Source organism: Synchiropus splendidus, chromosome 7 (genome assembly GCF_027744825.2).
Source record: "Synchiropus splendidus isolate RoL2022-P1 chromosome 7, RoL_Sspl_1.0, whole genome shotgun sequence".
NCBI lineage: Eukaryota > Metazoa > Chordata > Actinopteri > Syngnathiformes > Callionymidae > Synchiropus > Synchiropus splendidus.
The window spans coordinates 8,968,019-8,985,058 of NC_071340.1; the positions used below are offsets into that span (position 1 = coordinate 8,968,019).

General features: G+C 43.7%; 1 protein-coding gene across 1 annotated transcript; it reads left to right on the forward strand.

Moving 5' to 3' along the window:
* On the forward strand, positions 1-13,980 carry LOC128762686 (proline dehydrogenase 1, mitochondrial-like). Its single transcript, XM_053871114.1, has 15 exons — positions 1-166; positions 243-611; positions 1,202-1,401; positions 3,366-3,379; positions 3,470-3,592; positions 4,714-4,778; positions 4,849-4,965; positions 5,037-5,110; positions 5,571-5,658; positions 6,029-6,121; positions 7,097-7,246; positions 7,793-7,968; positions 10,774-10,872; positions 11,129-11,217; positions 12,738-13,980. The coding sequence occupies exons 1-15, from the start codon at positions 146-148 to the stop codon at positions 12,926-12,928; spliced, it is 1,869 nt and encodes a 622-aa protein (XP_053727089.1). The 5' UTR covers positions 1-145; the 3' UTR covers positions 12,929-13,980.
* The last annotated feature ends 3,060 nt before the right edge of the window (positions 13,981-17,040 follow it).

Here is a 17,040-nt window from a genome sequence, read left to right on the forward strand (position 1 = left end):
GCGTTGGACACCAGGTCAAGACTGCGTGTGGTGCCTTCAGGGAAACTTGGAAATTCGAATATATCACGTTTACAGTCTCTGTGTTAATACGCTTGATGTATTCGTAAACAGCATTGCAGTCGCCATACAGTCTGATTTGTTATGTATGTGTGTGGTGCAAATAGAGGTGAGTGGGTGGAGAGTTCGGGTGTAACAGGTGATGTTGTTGGTTTGGTTTCTGTTTTCCTCGCTGTCCCCCACAGCCTCCTTCGTCTGCCGCCGTTAGCACCATGTTCGGCGTCAGAACCGCTCCGGTCCTCGCTGGAGCGGCCCTGGACGCCCGGCTGACTCGACTGTTGACCCGCCGAACCGTGCGCTCCTCCGTCGGCTCCCACACCGTCACCCAGGCGCAGCGCGGGGGCAATGCTGCCCCGGCGTTTGACTCCGCAGGCGCCAGGTGCTCCGACCAGCCGCGGTCAGCGAGACCTACTGGGACCAGAACCAACGAGGGCATCGTTGACTTCGATCAGACCAGAGAGGCTTATAAAAGCAAGGAGTCGTGGGAACTGTTGAGAAGTTTGCTGGTCTTCAAACTCTGTTCATATGACGTCCTGGTTGACAAAAACAAAGAGGTAACAATGGCAACAATCATAAATATTGAAGATATACATTTGAATATCCAACATAAATCGCAAACTGTTATGTAACCCTTAATTCTTCACACATACTTTAGTCATGTTTTACGTCAGCGTATGGCCATTGTTTGCGTGACTCCTCTCGCATGTTGAGCATGTTGACTTCAGTCAGCTGCTCAGACTCATGTTTGTCCCTCAGGCGCTGGAACAACTCTCAAGTTACAGAGCTCGTGTTTTTTTTCCTGGCCTGTAAACCAGCCGCTTACTATTTAGTCTTCAGCTGAGATGTGCTCCTCATACTCTCATTAGATTTCATAGTGACACACGTTTGTTTGTTTTTAATAATCCACTTCCATTTGTCAACTCAAAAGAGTTGGCAGTCGTGTGAGCATGAAAGAATGTGAACCAGCAAACCTCTTTGTAAGTGTCAAAACAAAACCCGTTTTAACAAGTCTAGACATAAGCCACACTCATGATGCCCTTTAGCGCCTCATTTGCATGTCTATTACTAAACACACAGAGGCAGTCAGCCACCAAAATCCTGCATTTACAGACGTAAATAATCTGCCTCCTTCTCCTCTGGGCAGATCATGGATCTGGCTCAGAGGCTCCTGGGCCGGAGAGCCTTTGAGCAGTTCATGAAGATGACGTTTTACGGGCAGTTTGTGGCCGGTGAGGACCACAAGGCCATCCGCCCGCTGATCGAGAAGAACCAGGCCTTCGGCGTGGGCTCGGTACTCGACTACAGCGTGGAGGAGGACATCAGTGAGGAGGAGGCCACGGAAAGGTGAAGGATCTCCTGCCGCAAGCAATAAATGATGTATACATTTTTTACCATTATGTCATGAAGTACCACCCGCTATGAGCCTTCAACTATAAATAACCGACTCTTCTGCCATCTGTGGTTCAGTGCCTGTCGTCCGTGTAACATTGTGAGTTTCGATCGTTCAGTGACACAGCCAGTAACTCCAATTGCTCGCATCTCTAATGGATTCTCTCCATTGAAAGCAAGTAAAATTCATAAATTCTGGACCTCACACAACACATTGAACAACTGCGTCAACCAAAATAACACAAGATCTTGAGCTTGAGCTGCTCTTCACTGTCACAGTTGATGAATGTCAGTCTTATCCTGGTATAACCCAGGCTCTGCTGCAGTCAGATCATTAGAAAACCTTCAAATGAAGACAATCGTGTGTGGAAACACTGTCTCCTTCTCAAGCCGCCGAATACTCTTTAGAGATCTGCTGACGTGAGCTTTGTAGTCTCTCACAGTTTGTTTTTTACTTTGTGTTGTTGCGTCCAGAACAATATAGCTGGCGTCATTTTTCCATGCTACTTGTACACTGACTGCCTTTTGTATCCCGTCGCCTGCTGCTGCTGTGATGTATCTTGTGTTATCTGCTCTGAGGGATCATGTCTCACCCCGGAATGGTTTTGTTTTTTGAAGACATACCTTCAAGCCACAAGTCAGGAGGATGAGATGTATCTTGATCTCTCGTGACAGCCTCAGACAAGTTTTCCAATAATCTGTCAAGATGGCCGCCTCAGCATCAGTCACTTCGCTGGAACAGAGAGGCTTGAGATCAAAGTCTTTGTTGGCGCTGACGTTATCTTGGTGGATGCGAAGTTCCTGATGTAGTTTTCTTTTCGGTCAGGGACATTGTATCCTTGCACATGTGTCAACATTGCAATCTAGTCCACATCACGTCAAACCCGAGGTCTGTGGGCCAAATGTGGCCTGCAGAGCCGTTTTATATGGCCAACTTCTAATAATGTCAAGTCTGTGGTGAAGGAGTACAACTGAGTGTGTTACAGAGATGCTTATAGACTTCTCATTGACTATAGTTTTGCTCATAACTTGAATTGTTTGTACGGGAGGTGGCATCGCCGTCCTCCCTGTGAAGCTACTGCCGTGGTACATGATGAATATTAAGATTTTGAGCCCTGCAATACAGGCAATCACTCATACACACACTCATTGCGTGTTTAGTAATAACTGCTGAGCTTCCTCCTGAGAGATTGTAGCACTAACACTACTATAATGTGCTCTAGCTCTCGTGTGTCCCTCTGATCTGAGTCATTCATCAGAGACTCAAAGTAAGCGTGGCCTTCCGAGTGTGCCTTGTGTTGCTGAAAGGCTAGCACAGATTAGATCGATCACGTGTCAAGGTCACATGTCCAGTGTTTGGGTGTCCTCTGGGGACCCCAAAATTGGTCATAGGAGTGAGTGTGTGAATGGAGCGAGCCAACTTGCTGCTTGTTTGGAGATTCAATGAATGGTTTATCACAAATATTGTCAGTGAAAAACTTGCACTTTAGTTATTCTCAAAGCTTTCGCCATTTGCGTGATCTCTAAATCGCAGCCACAGTTTCACTCCTGAAGTTGCTTGCTGCCAAACAGTGTGTCCTCCCGGAACAAGGGAGCATGCTCTTGCTCGCTGACTTTAAATCCTGCTGGCATGTCTCGTGTCTGGTCATCTGTTTGGATGCGTGAGGTCCCCAGAGTCCTGTGATGTGTGGGAGGTTAGCGCAGGTCAAGTGTGGTGCGATGCTGCCACTGCCCCTCGGCAGAGCGCTAGCAGGCTGACAGTCGGACACTGGAGCATTTAAAGGGTCACTAAATGCAAGGGCAGTAAGCATTGGCCATTAGGCTAAATTGTTTACCAAGACATCGCACTCTTCAATGTCTCATTTCACAGGAAAGCATCATACTAATTTATTAACTTTCTCTTTTGTTTCCCCCGTCAGCTTGGAGATCAATGGTAAGCGCTTGTGTGTCTTTTTGTCCAATTATTATATACAGTGTGCAACAGAACTGGATTCTGAAACATGCAAATCTCCCGTCGCCTCAGGAAATGTCCACGACAGTAATGAGAAAACAAAGCCACGCGGAGGGACCGGCGCATACTTTCATTCAGATGAGGCCAAATGCGACCATCACATGGAGACATTTATTAAGTGTATCAAAGCGTCAAGTGAGTGAATTCATTTTTAAAAAGCAAACGCACACACAAATTGATCAGATGTTTTCTCATGAATGAGACGAATGTGTACTTCTGAAGGCTCGGTGGTTTCAAGCTTTTACTAGTTGAGATGGAAGGGAGGTGTTACACTGAGAAGATGGAAAATTTGTGGGGACACAATGAATGAATGTCCACACAATTGTTCCGAGAGCAGTGTGGAGCCCTGTGACGGAGGAGAGCTCGGAAAATAAGCATCGACTGCCCTACTAACAAGTGTTCTACTGGTTGTATATGAAGTGTCTGTAAAAGCCCAAACAAAAGTTTGAGGAGCGTGTGAAGGTCAAATACTGATGGTGTTACTTGAAGGATGGTTGACTGAATGGAGTGCTGAGATCTGAATAGACTATGACACTGTTACAAGGTTGAGAGCCAAGTTGGCAAGGAACCAACAGGGGCTCCAGGCTGAGTCAAGAGTTCCTCTTGTGACAAATGGTGTCAGAAGTTGGATGGCTATAGGAGGCGCTTGGCAGCAAAACATGGTGTGAAGCGCCCATGGGGATGACTAGACTGATGCTAGAGGGATCCGAGAGTGGATGAGGCATTAATCCAAGTTGTGTTGACCAATGATGGAGGAGATGAAGTGCAAGTGTCAGCCTCCCATGCTCACTGTGCATACCGTCATGCTCGCCAGGATTTTCTCACCCCGCTCAAGACACGTATTCTCGGCTTTTTTTAAAAATTAAATGGCTGCTGTAGGATAGTCATGGGAGGCCCAAAAGAACCATATAAAATAGTGGTAATGCAGGGTAGTATTGAATAATAGAAGTGGGCGGGGTCAATAGATGGTGACCAGCATAAGGGACCTGCACTGTAATAGGCAAATACTGATGGTTTTCGCTGTTAGGTGGAGGTAGATGGGTTTTTCCCATGGAAAACCAAGGTTTTGAGTTTAGTTTGATGCGTATGCTGTACTCTGGCAAGAGGCTTACCATTTCTTATCACACTCTCGACACCATCTGAAACCATTGCTACATTTCATTCTGTCTTCTCCCTAATTTTCAACGTTTTTTTGGGCTTTAAAGCTCAGTGAGGTCAGATTTATGTGAACATCTGCCTGTTTTAATCACTGTCAGGTGGAAGCTCCATGGATGGTTTTTCTGCTATCAAAATGACGGCTCTCGGTCGGCCTCAGTTTCTGGTAGGAGCTTTTGTTAATTTTTAAAAATCTTTTAAAGTACCGTCATAAATGATATTGTGCTTCTTTTTAGCTCCAGTTCTCTGAAATCTTGGTGAAATGGCAGCGATTTTTTGACTTCCTGGCTTTAAGACAAGGGAAGGGTTATGTGGCACCTTTGGATCAGAAGCTGGAGCTGAACCGACTGCAGGTTTGCCTCTCTCCCTGCAACACTTCTTAAATGGAACGTGTCTGACCTTGTGGTTCTATTGTTGGATTCAGGAGCAACTGACTCAACTGGGTGCACACACTGACTTCTGCAGCTTGCTAGCTGGTCAAACTAAGGAGTCTTCTGGGTGAGCATGAGGTAGCAAGGGACTCAGAACTCACGTCTGTCAATGGTGATAGATCTATGAGCCCAATGATATGGTTGTCATTTCTTCATTTAGAAAAAAAAGGACTTCATATTGAAGCATGTTTTTGGTATTTGAACCTGAGAATGAATATAAAACATCTTACATATTTTGCAAAATGCAAGTGTTGATACATGAACACAAGTGTGTGTATGCTCTGTAGGCATCCGGTGTACTTGTTTGACTCTTGTGAAGGTAGTAAACTTCTGCATCCAGAAATAGGCACTTGCATCAGTAGTGATGGGCAGAGGGGGCTTCATGGAAAACTGCCCTGATTTTCAGAGCTCAATTGGTCATATCCAATGAATTTCGAATGCAAAGCGCCATCTAGTGGGCTCTGAAAAAGGTTTCATGAAGCCTCTTAAGCCCATCAGTGCCATTTTCAAATCTGCTGTTTCAACAGATCTGTGGACGTGCTCGACTGGAACACCCTCATAGACGACAGCATCAGGTCGACAGCGTCACATCAACTTGTCGTCCCAAATGTGCAGGTCAGTGAATTATTTGCTGACAGTTGCTGACAACTTTTATCCTAAAATCTGTTTTTGCTTTAACCCCCGTAATTGACCAGCACGAATTACCTGAGTGCACTTCAATTATGTCAGAAAACAGGAACGAATTCTGCTAAAATGACAAATCTTCAAAATGGTTACGGATTAAAATTGAAAGTGGTTTACAGAAGTGAAAGGTCTCAGAAGTTTCCTCCCCTGGATGCTTCAGTCCAACTGCAGCTAAGTGAATTTTGCTGTAAAACGTCAGTGGCTTCCTGGTTGAAAAGCCAACAACAAATGAAACCTGATCTAAGCTCAGGAGAGTCCAGCAGGTCGATGCATTAGCGCTTCACACCGTCTTGTTTTCCAGACTGACGAACTGGAACCTCTGCTGAAGGATTTCACACCTGAGGACCAGAGACAGATGAAGAGGATCCTCCAGCGAATGGAGGAACTAGCAAAGGCGAGTCGAGTAGGCTGCTTAACCAAGATTATCTGGCTGATAAATCACTTAGCAATTCCAGGCTAGTCTTTCTTCTTCAACACTTTAGTTACACTGATTATACAGAGGCATTTATTTACTTAGCAAGTACTGCGTAGTAATATGGGTACACAAGAAAGAGGCTAGACCATCCGATGTCCCTGAATAAATGAAATGAACTGGTGCAGAGGAGGAGAAAAGGTTTCAGACACCCTTAAATTTTTAGACAAAAATGTGGAAGCATCTTTTTTTGTATTTCAAAAGTTGCTGCTGCATTATCAGACACAAATACAAGGGTGTTGTTTATTGTTTACAAGAAAAATACATAATAATAATAATAATAATAATAATAATACAAATAATAATAATAATAATAATACAAAATAAACCTTCACATCATCAAAATAATATTTAGCAGTCCTGCCATTCGTGCGTCCTAAAAGTTTTTTCCACCACTGTCAATGTTGACATGTTATGATCCAGCACAATACAACTCTTAAAAAGCGCAATTTACATTCCGCTCTTGAGGCATCTACATTATTGACATTGTTTGAATTATCTTCAGTGCTGCACTTGAGTTCGGTTAGGTGACTCACAAATGAGATCCAAAAAAAAAAATACGGAAGACGAGGAAGGCATCAGGAGCGCGGTGATAATGAAGAAATGTTATAACAAAAAAGAAATCCAGTGTAGAGTGGAAGAATTCGAAGATATCCATCGACTTTTAAGTCTCCTATATTGTCGTCCACGTTTACTTTTTTATCCTGAGTCACCACAAGACAACGGTTTGCTGTGTGATGCAAGTTTTTTAACTGTCACTTGATGGAAAGTGGAAGCAGGACTTTATTTTTATTCACCAGCACAGGAGCTGTGTTGTAACTTCCTTATTGAATGCCATCATTGAAATATATCATAAGTGTCTTTTGGTAAACTTCATGCTCATATTTGGGATTCCAGCACGCGGTGGAGAACCGAGTTCGGTTGATGGTGGATGCGGAGCAGACCTACCTGCAGCCGGCCATCAGCAGACTGACCCTGGAAATGCAGAGAATGTACAACAAACGAGACAAACCTGTTGTCTTCAATACTTACCAGTGCTACCTGAAGGTCAGAGACTCAACTGGATGACACAACTGAAGGTCTGATATAAAAGCAGTGAAACATGTTTACAAAAAAAACCCCTTTAAAATATAGTTGAACCAGAGAGCAAAACACTTGTATCCTCATAGATCCTGAGGCTCACCTTAACAATGACCATCGAGTCCAGATCACAGTAAAATAAAGGATTCATTCCGTCATTTATAAGATACTTTATTGAACCATCCTACTCCATTTGTGTTATGGTTGGATGGCACCTCTCATACTAATATTAAGAGTCAAAGACACGGAGCAGAACGGCTGATTCTGAATTCTGCACTCTGATCTTGGAAGGTCTGTGCTAAGGACAAAAAATTGAGAAATTGGAAATTGTGTGAGGGAATGCAGTGTTTTTGGACTGTAATAGTGGCTGTATGTTGTTGTTGAACATTGAGAGTGTATTTTCAAGATTTTATATGGTTTCATTCACATTTGGTGAAGAAAAAAACAATGAGAAAAGTTCTTGATCAGTGTTTTGACATCAAAATGGACGCTCATCTCTGGACTGGTCGACAGGAAGCATATGACAACGTCACTATGGACCTAGAGTTGTCTCGCCGGGAGGGCTGGCACTTTGCTGCCAAGCTGGTCCGAGGAGCCTACATGTACCAGGAGCGTGACCGGGCTGAGGAGCTGGGCTACGAAGACCCCATCAACCCAGACTATGAGTCCACCAACAGAATGTACCACAGGTCAGAGACTATAGAAGACACGCCATGTAAACAAACAATTCAACAGCCGTGCATTGTGTCACACTTGCATTACAGCGACACAATACACAAGTCTAATGGAGCCCAAATATTGCAGAATGGCTGCTTCTACAGCAGTCAAAAGCTGGAAAACTGCATGAACAAACAAAAGTGATGCCTCCACACTGCCTCCCACTACGTCTATCAAAAGGATAGAACGAAAAATTTGACCCAGAATAAGCATGTGTCATTTGATTAAGAAGAATTGATTTAAAATATTTTGTGTTTTCGCCCCCACATAAACTCATGTGATGTGATTTTTAAAAAAATGAAAGCCAAGTGAGGGGGTTGATGTCCTCCCCCCAAAACTCCCTTAAAACAACCGTCCGACCAACAGCTCTCGGCTGGTTGCAGCCAAAATAGTTGCACCACATTTTTGGTGGGAAAATCAAGAACAAATGCAACAATTTATTGGAAAACTAACAGCTTATACATGCTGTACTTACGGTGTCATTATGTGCTGTATGAAGAGGAGAGTGCAGGCAGGGTGGTACGGGTGAAGATGACTGAAGAGTGGCAGCACCAGTGACTGCTTTGTTGGACAGTAGTGAGACCTGCCATGGTGTATGTGTGATGGACTGACTGGACGCGGGTTAGATGAGTCAGTATTGAGGAGGTTTGCAGGATGGGTTAGTTAGAACAAACTAGATTCAAAAAACAAGTATAGTAGAGGGACGGTGGAGAGGTTTGGAGGCACAGCGAGGCCAGATGGTCTGTTCGACCAAGAATGTTTTAGATGGAACTGAAGAACAACCAAGTTCACCGATGTTTGTGTGATGGGGCCGATGCCATTTTTCAACGGAAGGTTGGCAAGTCTAGATGTGAGCAGGGAGGAAGCTCTTCATCGTGCTTGATTCCTTCCATGACAGTAAACTGTGATCTTATCTTTAGTATCCACACGGGAACAGTGTATTAAATATTATATAATACAAATATGTGTCCACTAACATGGAACAGAACAGCATCCAGCTCTTTTGTTTGCATTCTGTTGACACTTCAGGGCCAAACGTCTAAGATATCAAACTGTTTGGATTTTTGCGTGTCACTGCAAAGCCGAGCACTTAAAACCAAAAAGACCACAAACTTTAACAAGTGCTTTTTACGTCTAAACTGGCAATCTTCTACCCACAAGCTCATGGTAATGAACAGCGCAGGGACTTAAAGGTTAAAGAAGTCCTTTGGAGATTTGGGTCCTTGCCTCCAGTTTGATGGGCTGCTTTTTTTATGCAAGTAACGAGAACTCCACAGTTCCACGGCTCTCTGACTTTCCCAAAGAAAAGCCAGCTGATAGAAATCACCCTGCGGGGATCAATTTGTTTCACACAGGAAAGAAAGAGAGTCAAATCTGTCTCCTCCCCCGGCTGGTTGATACAATTCTAAGTTGAGATGATGAGCTGCCGCACAGTGTGAGGCTGGAATAAAAACATGCAAACGGCGGAAGGTTGCGTGCAGACGGCACCAAATGAGGAAGTTGTTTGAAACAGTATGATCTACCAGCCGGAGTCGGTCTCTTTTACAGTAAATATGTTTTCCACTGCTATTTTTACTGCAGATTTTGGTGCCAGAAGTGCCAGGCTCGGTTGTTGCCAGGTTGATCCCCCTGGACAAGCTTCTTCACTATCAGACCAAACCTAAGAAAGAAGGTGGTTTGTTATCACCTCCATTGTTAGGCTTGTAAGTTTTGTCACCAGTGCAGGCCGATGGTTAGGGAGATATCTTATATCTCCGGTGGTACTCAGAGACAGAGGGCCTGTTTACACGGTGTGCAACCTTGACTGAATTTGACATCTTTTTCTTCGTTTATACGCCTGAAACCAGCCTCCAAAAGCAGTGTACACACTATAGCTGGAACTGGTGGCAGCGGCAATGAGTTTACATATGTCAACTACAGGGAAATCCAAGTGTGCATGCGCCACATTCATTGCAACAGCATCAGCGCCTGCTGTCGTGAGCCGCGGTCTGCTCCGCATGGTTTTATATTGTTTTGATATACTCAAAAAGTTTGTGCGGAATATCTTGTTGTGCTCTGTCTCAAACCCACAGGCGGAATTTTGGATGAGACAGGTTCTGGCTCTGGGCGGCAGCACCTGTTAGAAATGACAGTTACCTCACTGAGTGTAGAGATGTGCGGGGAACAAGGATCGGAAGAGTGCAGACGAAATACCTTGATACACTGCCACCTGCATTAATACTGCGACAATATCACCAATCGATCACTGTGTAAATGTGGCCAGAGAAGGTCTAGACATTTGAGACATGGAGTAGAGCTGCTTCTTCTCCATATGCAAAGTATGTGTCATCGTGTCCATGGCTTCAACTCACTTGCTAAGTGCTTTAAAATCCTGCAGAGAGAGGAAGAGAAAAGTTGTGGTTGTGTGAGTGAGCGTGTGGGATGAAGGCGGGTCATATTTATTGACCATACTGATAAGTTTTTCTTTTCACTGCTGGTGCTCACGCACCATGTCCCTTACAGAACTAGTCAACAACAAACACGCACAACTTTAAAACACACAACAGAAAAACGATTTATTGAAGTAAATCGACTTCTGTTTGAGTGTGGTGACAATGTAATTGTGTGTTTTGATTTAATAAAGTCATGTGAAATATCATTGCCTATGGGTTTCAATTCAGAAAAAAATGATCTACTCTTCTTCTCAGTCAGACTTCTTAAAAACAAGCCGCTTTGTCTGCACTTAAATATTCTTGTGTTCATTCCAAACATTCAAACAAAACTGTATTTGTTGACAGATGCCTCGATCAGGTCTTGGATGACATCGCGTCCAACAGGACGGCCAACGTGATGGTGGCATCCCATAATGAGGACACAGTGAAGCACACATTACGCAGGTAAACTTTTGTCTCAGCTCTTTTCCGTCCATACTTTATATGGCCATTCATGATTGAGTGTCACATCATATCACAGAAATGTTTGCTGAACGTGCTTTGATCTGAGACTAGAAATGAGAAATCTATGGTCGCCCAGGTCATAACTTGAATATTTCAAAATACCTGGCCATTTTACGAAGCATCATTGCTTGTTCACAATGATTATAACCGGGCTACTTGACTTTGCATTCACATGTGTTTTGTTTACGTCCGTCAGAATGAGCGAACTGGGTCTGCAGCCCACTGAGAACATGGTGTACTTTGGCCAGCTGCTGGGCATGTGTGACCAGATCAGCTTCCCGCTGGGTGAGAGAAACACACCAACACATCTTTCTGAACAACAAGCAGGCTGCAGCCTGCACAGTGGCGGGGTTATTTTAGACCTTTATCTGTTGTATCTGAGTCTTCAGGGAGCCAAGTGAGAGCTGGAAAAACCCTTTTTATTAGATCCCAGAAGCTTATTTGGTTGCAAATGAACTCTGTTTCACATCGAGAAGTCAGTTGTCGGTCTTCATATGGAGAGAGACAGTCTCGTATCGATAACTTGTCAACATCACTCGCAGTCACTTCTAGTCTTGTCTTCCATGGTCTGTGTTGGCCGGCGACTCTGGACTAATAAGGGGCTTCTTTTTGACAAGACGCTATTGTTGCCACAGTAAAAAAGTGTCTGCCATTATTGTTGTTGGCATGTTGTAACTACACAAATCTAGGGGTGTACAATTGTCGGATTTATTACTTATAGACACAGCAAACTGATATTTTCCCATCAGTAAATATAAGCCTTTATAAACCATTAGAACCTAAGTTTTGTGCTTTGCTACCGCTGCACTCATCTTCATCCAACCACCACGCACCTGATCACAAACCAGTGACTCTCCACCTACAAGCTGAGATCCAAACTTGTATGTTTACCTTTGTCTTGGATTTAAAACTGACCTGCTTGTCGGGGCAAAACCAACTAACCAACACCCTAGTTGAGCACAAGTTGGAGTGTCAACCAGCCGAGGAAGTCCCTCGCCTCTTGCTGACAGGTTGCTATTGTTTTAACCTACTGAACGTGTGAATAGCTATTTCAACGTCACAGGTAAATAATGGTTGTTTCTGTATTTAGTTGAGACTGCCATTTCTAAGTGACTCCAAAGCACCTTTTTTTCTCAATTAGCTGTGACAGGATAAGTATCCTTGTTTCCCTCCTACTCTTGGCGAGAGGCACAGCTCTATTTACAGCCATCAATCCCATCTCTGCATGTTTTGGGATTATGGGGGTGAGTTTGGGAGGCCATCAGAAGCACTGTCAGAAGGACATAGGTTACTAAAACAGAACTGCCTCAAGCTGTGAGCGAACTGTTGACCCTTTAGAAATGAAGTTCCATGTGAGTTGGAAGCAAAACAAAACAACAGCAGAGAAGTTTTGGGGGCTGAAGAGGGTGCAGGGTGAAGGAGACATGCGACAAGGCTGTTGGGAGACTGACGTGAGGTCGAATGGAAAGGAAGTCAGGCGGTTGTGTCCAGGAGGCAGGAGACAAGATCCGAAAGTTCAATCAACAACTCAGGTTTTCAGGGGCGGAGGATAAAGACAGATTCCGGGAGGCAAACAAGGTTGGAAAAACATCTATCACTGATGGAGCCAGCGCAGAGGCAGGACGTCAAGTGGCCGATAAAACGCAAGCTAAAGCTTGGGGGAGCAAATACAGACTGGAAGGAGATTTAATGACAAGATCCTATCTTGCCAATTTAAACTTCATTATCTCTTTAATCGGAGTGAGGCAGAGTAAAAGGTTGTTGCGACATGACCAAAGTTGAATCGTCTTTCTTCTCTTCTTCAGGTCAGGCTGGCTTTCCGGTCTACAAGTATGTTCCCTATGGGCCGGTGAGTGAGGTCATGCCCTACCTGTCTCGGAGAGCCCAGGAGAACCGCAGCATCATGAAGGGAGCCAAGAAGGAGAGGGAGCTGCTGTGGAAGGAGCTGAAACGAAGACTCGCCTCTGGGGAGCTCCTCTACAGCCCAGTGCACTGAAGGCTCCAGGAGATACTGAGCAGCCAAGAAATAGAGAAATAGGAGAACTTTATCTTTCATGTTTTTGTTCACTTAGCTCAGACTTTTGTTGTTTGTCATTACAGTTTGTCTTAAAAATCAAACAAGCAAATGTTTTGGATCAGATAACTAATTGATAAATATGACAAAATAATAGATGTTATCAAGTTAAAGGGGAAAAATATGACAGAAATATTTAGGGATCATTATTCTAAATATAAGGAAAACATAAAATAATGGTGTCCTGTTACTGACACCTGTTTTCAGCAGAGATTAAATCCCATTCGGAGCATTTGCCTTGTTTTCCATTGAAAACTGCTCTAAGAAAAATACTTTTAGAATTTAATTCTTTACGCTGACTCACAGTTTGTCTGTTACATTAAGATGTTGTGTTTGGAGATGGCCTCAACACATTTTTTCTGAGTTAATGTTCTTTATTTTACATTATATTGGCCTCCTTCTCCCGCTAGCTTTCCACTCTCTCTGTATTCCGTCGCTGTGCCTTCCCATCATGTGCAGCTTTAATCTATCAGGCAGTCATCTTTACTGCTCCTAGAGGACCCTGTTAAATGTCAACGCAGTCGGGGGTGAACCCTTTTTTTCAAACACTAAAGTGATGTGGCGGAACGTCAACAGTCATGAACGTAACGAGCCTCATTTAAGTGCAACATCAATAATCACTCGACGGTTCTCAGGACTTTTGAGACTCACTTTTGATGTGTTTGCTTATGTAATGAGTGCATCAGGAAATACTGTGTGGTGCAACGGTTGACACAGCTGAACTAGCAAATCGAACAAATGTCAGGGAAAAAATGGTCATGCATTCATAAAGGTGAAGTGGTGAATGTGAATATATAGCTTGAGGTAAATTTGAGGGTTTTTTTGGTCTTTGTTACAAACCTTTTTGAAGGAGATGACGATTCCTCGCCGGTCACTCACGTGGCTCGCAGCCGGCGATGACCCATGAGACATAAACTCACTTTAGTTACGGTGTCAATGCCTTTTGTGAGATTTACGTTTACATTGTTTTTTGTTTGTTGACACCAAAAATAAAAGTATTTTCTGTAACTCTCTCCGGCTGCTTGTTATTGACACGTCGGAGGCTAACAATGCTTGGTGATAATTACAGCCCTGTCACATTTATCAGAGCGGCCACTGCTCCGCCGACCGCCATTTAATTACCCATGATGCCACGCTCAATACAGATCACAGAAATTGAAGGCATTAATCATTAGCTCAGACGAAACTTTAATGGTTGTTAAGTTTAGCCGAGGCCACGCTCCGCAGAGCCATCACTGTCGGTTGAATTAAGAATCCATTTTGACATTAGACGGGCCTTCGGGTGTGTGTTGGCAGACAAACCCCTGCTTTACAGTGCGGCAGGCTTTTCTCCATTAGCCTCAGTTTCAGAGGATGATTTAGGGGACGTAACATTGCCTGTGAGATCCCTCTCCAGTTGAGTTAGAAGCAGCGCGGCGCACTTATTAAAGCGTATCCTGCGATCACACGACACAGAGGAAGGAGATCATTTGCTTCATGTGATGACTGTCGTACAAGGCAGCAGGCGCCACACAACTTTCATACACTCCACTTCAGCATCTCCGGCTCGTCCTTTTAGGCGTAGATTAAGTTGTAAGGTGGTTTTTTTTATCCGTCTGGAAAGAGTCTAGTCCCAGGATTGGACACTTAAACAATGAAAAACTGATCAGATCCCCTGCCTCATGAAGCTTCCTGAAGCTGTGTCGTCATTATCAGAGCCCACCAGATGGCGCTCTGCTCCATAATCTTTGGCCGTGCATCACTCGCTGACCAAGCTTCATGAAACCTCGCAGGGCGCAGGAGGTGGCGCCCTTGGGGTCAAAATGATGTGCAGTCTCATTTAAGTAGATGCAGACTGCAGGAGAAAGCGCCCTCTAGTGTCTCTGAAAATGAGGTTTCGCGAAGCTTCCTTAAGTCATCACTGCTTCTGGGATTCGCAACATAAGATGAAATTGCAAGAAAAGTTTCTGGTCCGTCTCACATCCTCCCGTCACTGACTGCACTCTTCTCTTCTCTTCACCTCCTCTTGATCTATTGGCGCTCATACATACCTCCACCTCTACAGCTTCTCACTACAAGTCATCTTCACACTCGCGACAAAATTTCTATTCCATCAGCAAAAATCATCGTCTCTGACTTCATCTGTCCGTCAACTCTCACATCTCCTGCGCAACCCTCACATACTTTTCTGATGCTCCTGACGTCCTCATCCAACACCTCAGTCCCAACTGTCATAGGCTTTTTCTAGATCCACAAAGACAGGGAAACACCTTCTGGCCTTTCTGTACTATTCAATCAACATCCTCAGAGCAAACAATGGATCTGTGGTGCTCCCACTCTGTCTCAGGAGTCACATCCCCGGCATACATTATTCACTTGCAGTGGGATTGGGAACAGTGATGAATAATAAGTGTGAATCACCGAAGGCTCTCTGTGATACGCCAGATAGACAAATGACTCGGCTCACTCACAAAAATCCTTGACAGCCACAATGTTGGCGGCTATTTCACTTTAACAAAAAAAAAAACAAGCTTCAGGTCTTGAAGAGACTCGCGCAAAATGGGATTAAACATGACAGGTGGTCTGGGAATTTGGCTGGTGAGATTAGGTTTAATGAGAACCATTCTAAATGAATTGACATCAATAATCATTAATTTGGATGCAAATGTAGTTTTTATCTAATGTTGATATATGATTTAATACAAAAAAACTCATGCTTGATTTAGTTCCTTTTCCTACTAAACTGTATGAGACAAATACTAACTGCAAGGGAGCTAAATATTAGGTTGCTCCAAGTAACTTGTTAAACTCAGGAGAGGTAGCTATGGATGTGTTTAGCCCTCGGCTTGTCGAGGGGAGGCGGATCCCCAGAAGAGAGACCAACATGACTGAATCTGCTCTATATTGATATGGGCAGGATTTATATATAATAGTCAAGGAAGTAGTTTGAAAAATATATCATTTTTTCTCATGTGAAAATCCGAACCGCAGATAACTCCAACCCATACATACTCAAAGTAGCTCACAAAGAGAACTTTTCAAAACCACCTCTTGCGAAAAGCTCTGTTTACATCGAAAGTGTGGCTAAGACGACAAAAACGGCCAGTGTTCTCTTCCCTTCTCAGTTCATATCGTTGTCCTATTTTTGTCGTGGACAACATTATATTCAAAATTTTATTGCTGTGATTTCCAGACTATAAGCCACTACTTTTTTCCTCTTAACCCTAATAAGGCTGATATATGGGTTTTTACAGGCAGTCAAAATATTAAGCCCGTCACATTAAATGTGTGGCATTTTATTTACCTTAACCTTATGCATTGTTTTCGCCCGCGTCTCTGCAGCTCTGCCAACAGAGCCGATCTCCTGCAGGAGCATAGACGAGAAGCAGCAGCTGAGACCGTGTTGGAACTTCGGACATGTGGGCGAAAACCACCCATTTTGAGCACTCTAATGTAAATAAAAGGTGCAAGGAGTTCATGATTCAAGTTCAGAATATTGCTTGTTTGTTACATGAGTCAGTCTCCATGCTGGACCCTGTTTTCAGAACTAGATTAGAAGTGATCCTGATGCATTTTAAAGCCGGGTGCACCACTGATCTTACTACGGTGCAAACAGCACCACTGCACCCGCAGCTTATAGACCGGTGTGGCTTATATATGAATAAGATCTATTTTCCTTCTTAAATTTAGTAGGCATTCTAGTGCGCTTTATAGCGCAGAAAAACCTTCATTCGTAATGGAGAGTTCTACTTCAACATCATAATGTGTGGGCTCATTCTTAAAACTGAATTACTCTGAAATGTTCTTTCAGATTCCAGACTATGTTTAAGGTGATGATTTATCTTGCGCAATTATAAATCTGAAAACATGAAAAAAACCCCACTAGTTTTTCCCTTCACAGCTCTGCGCAGAAGAATGACAGTGACAACATTTGACTGATTAGAAACATGATGTTTTTTCTTCTGGATCATTTGTCCTGCGCGTGTCAGAAGAAGTCGTCTTAAACAGAGATAAAACGCAGCACTATAAACGGCTTGTTTGTGATGCTGCATGAC

Coding starts and splice junctions, on each gene's coding strand:
- LOC128762686 (XM_053871114.1), top strand. CDS start 146: ATGTGTGTGGTGCAAATAGAG. Junction 7,247..7,792: donor CTTACCAGTGCTACCTGAAG/GTCAGAGACTCA, acceptor ACTGGTCGACAG/GAAGCATATGACAACGTCAC. Junction 10,873..11,128: donor GTGAAGCACACATTACGCAG/GTAAACTTTTGT, acceptor TACGTCCGTCAG/AATGAGCGAACTGGGTCTGC.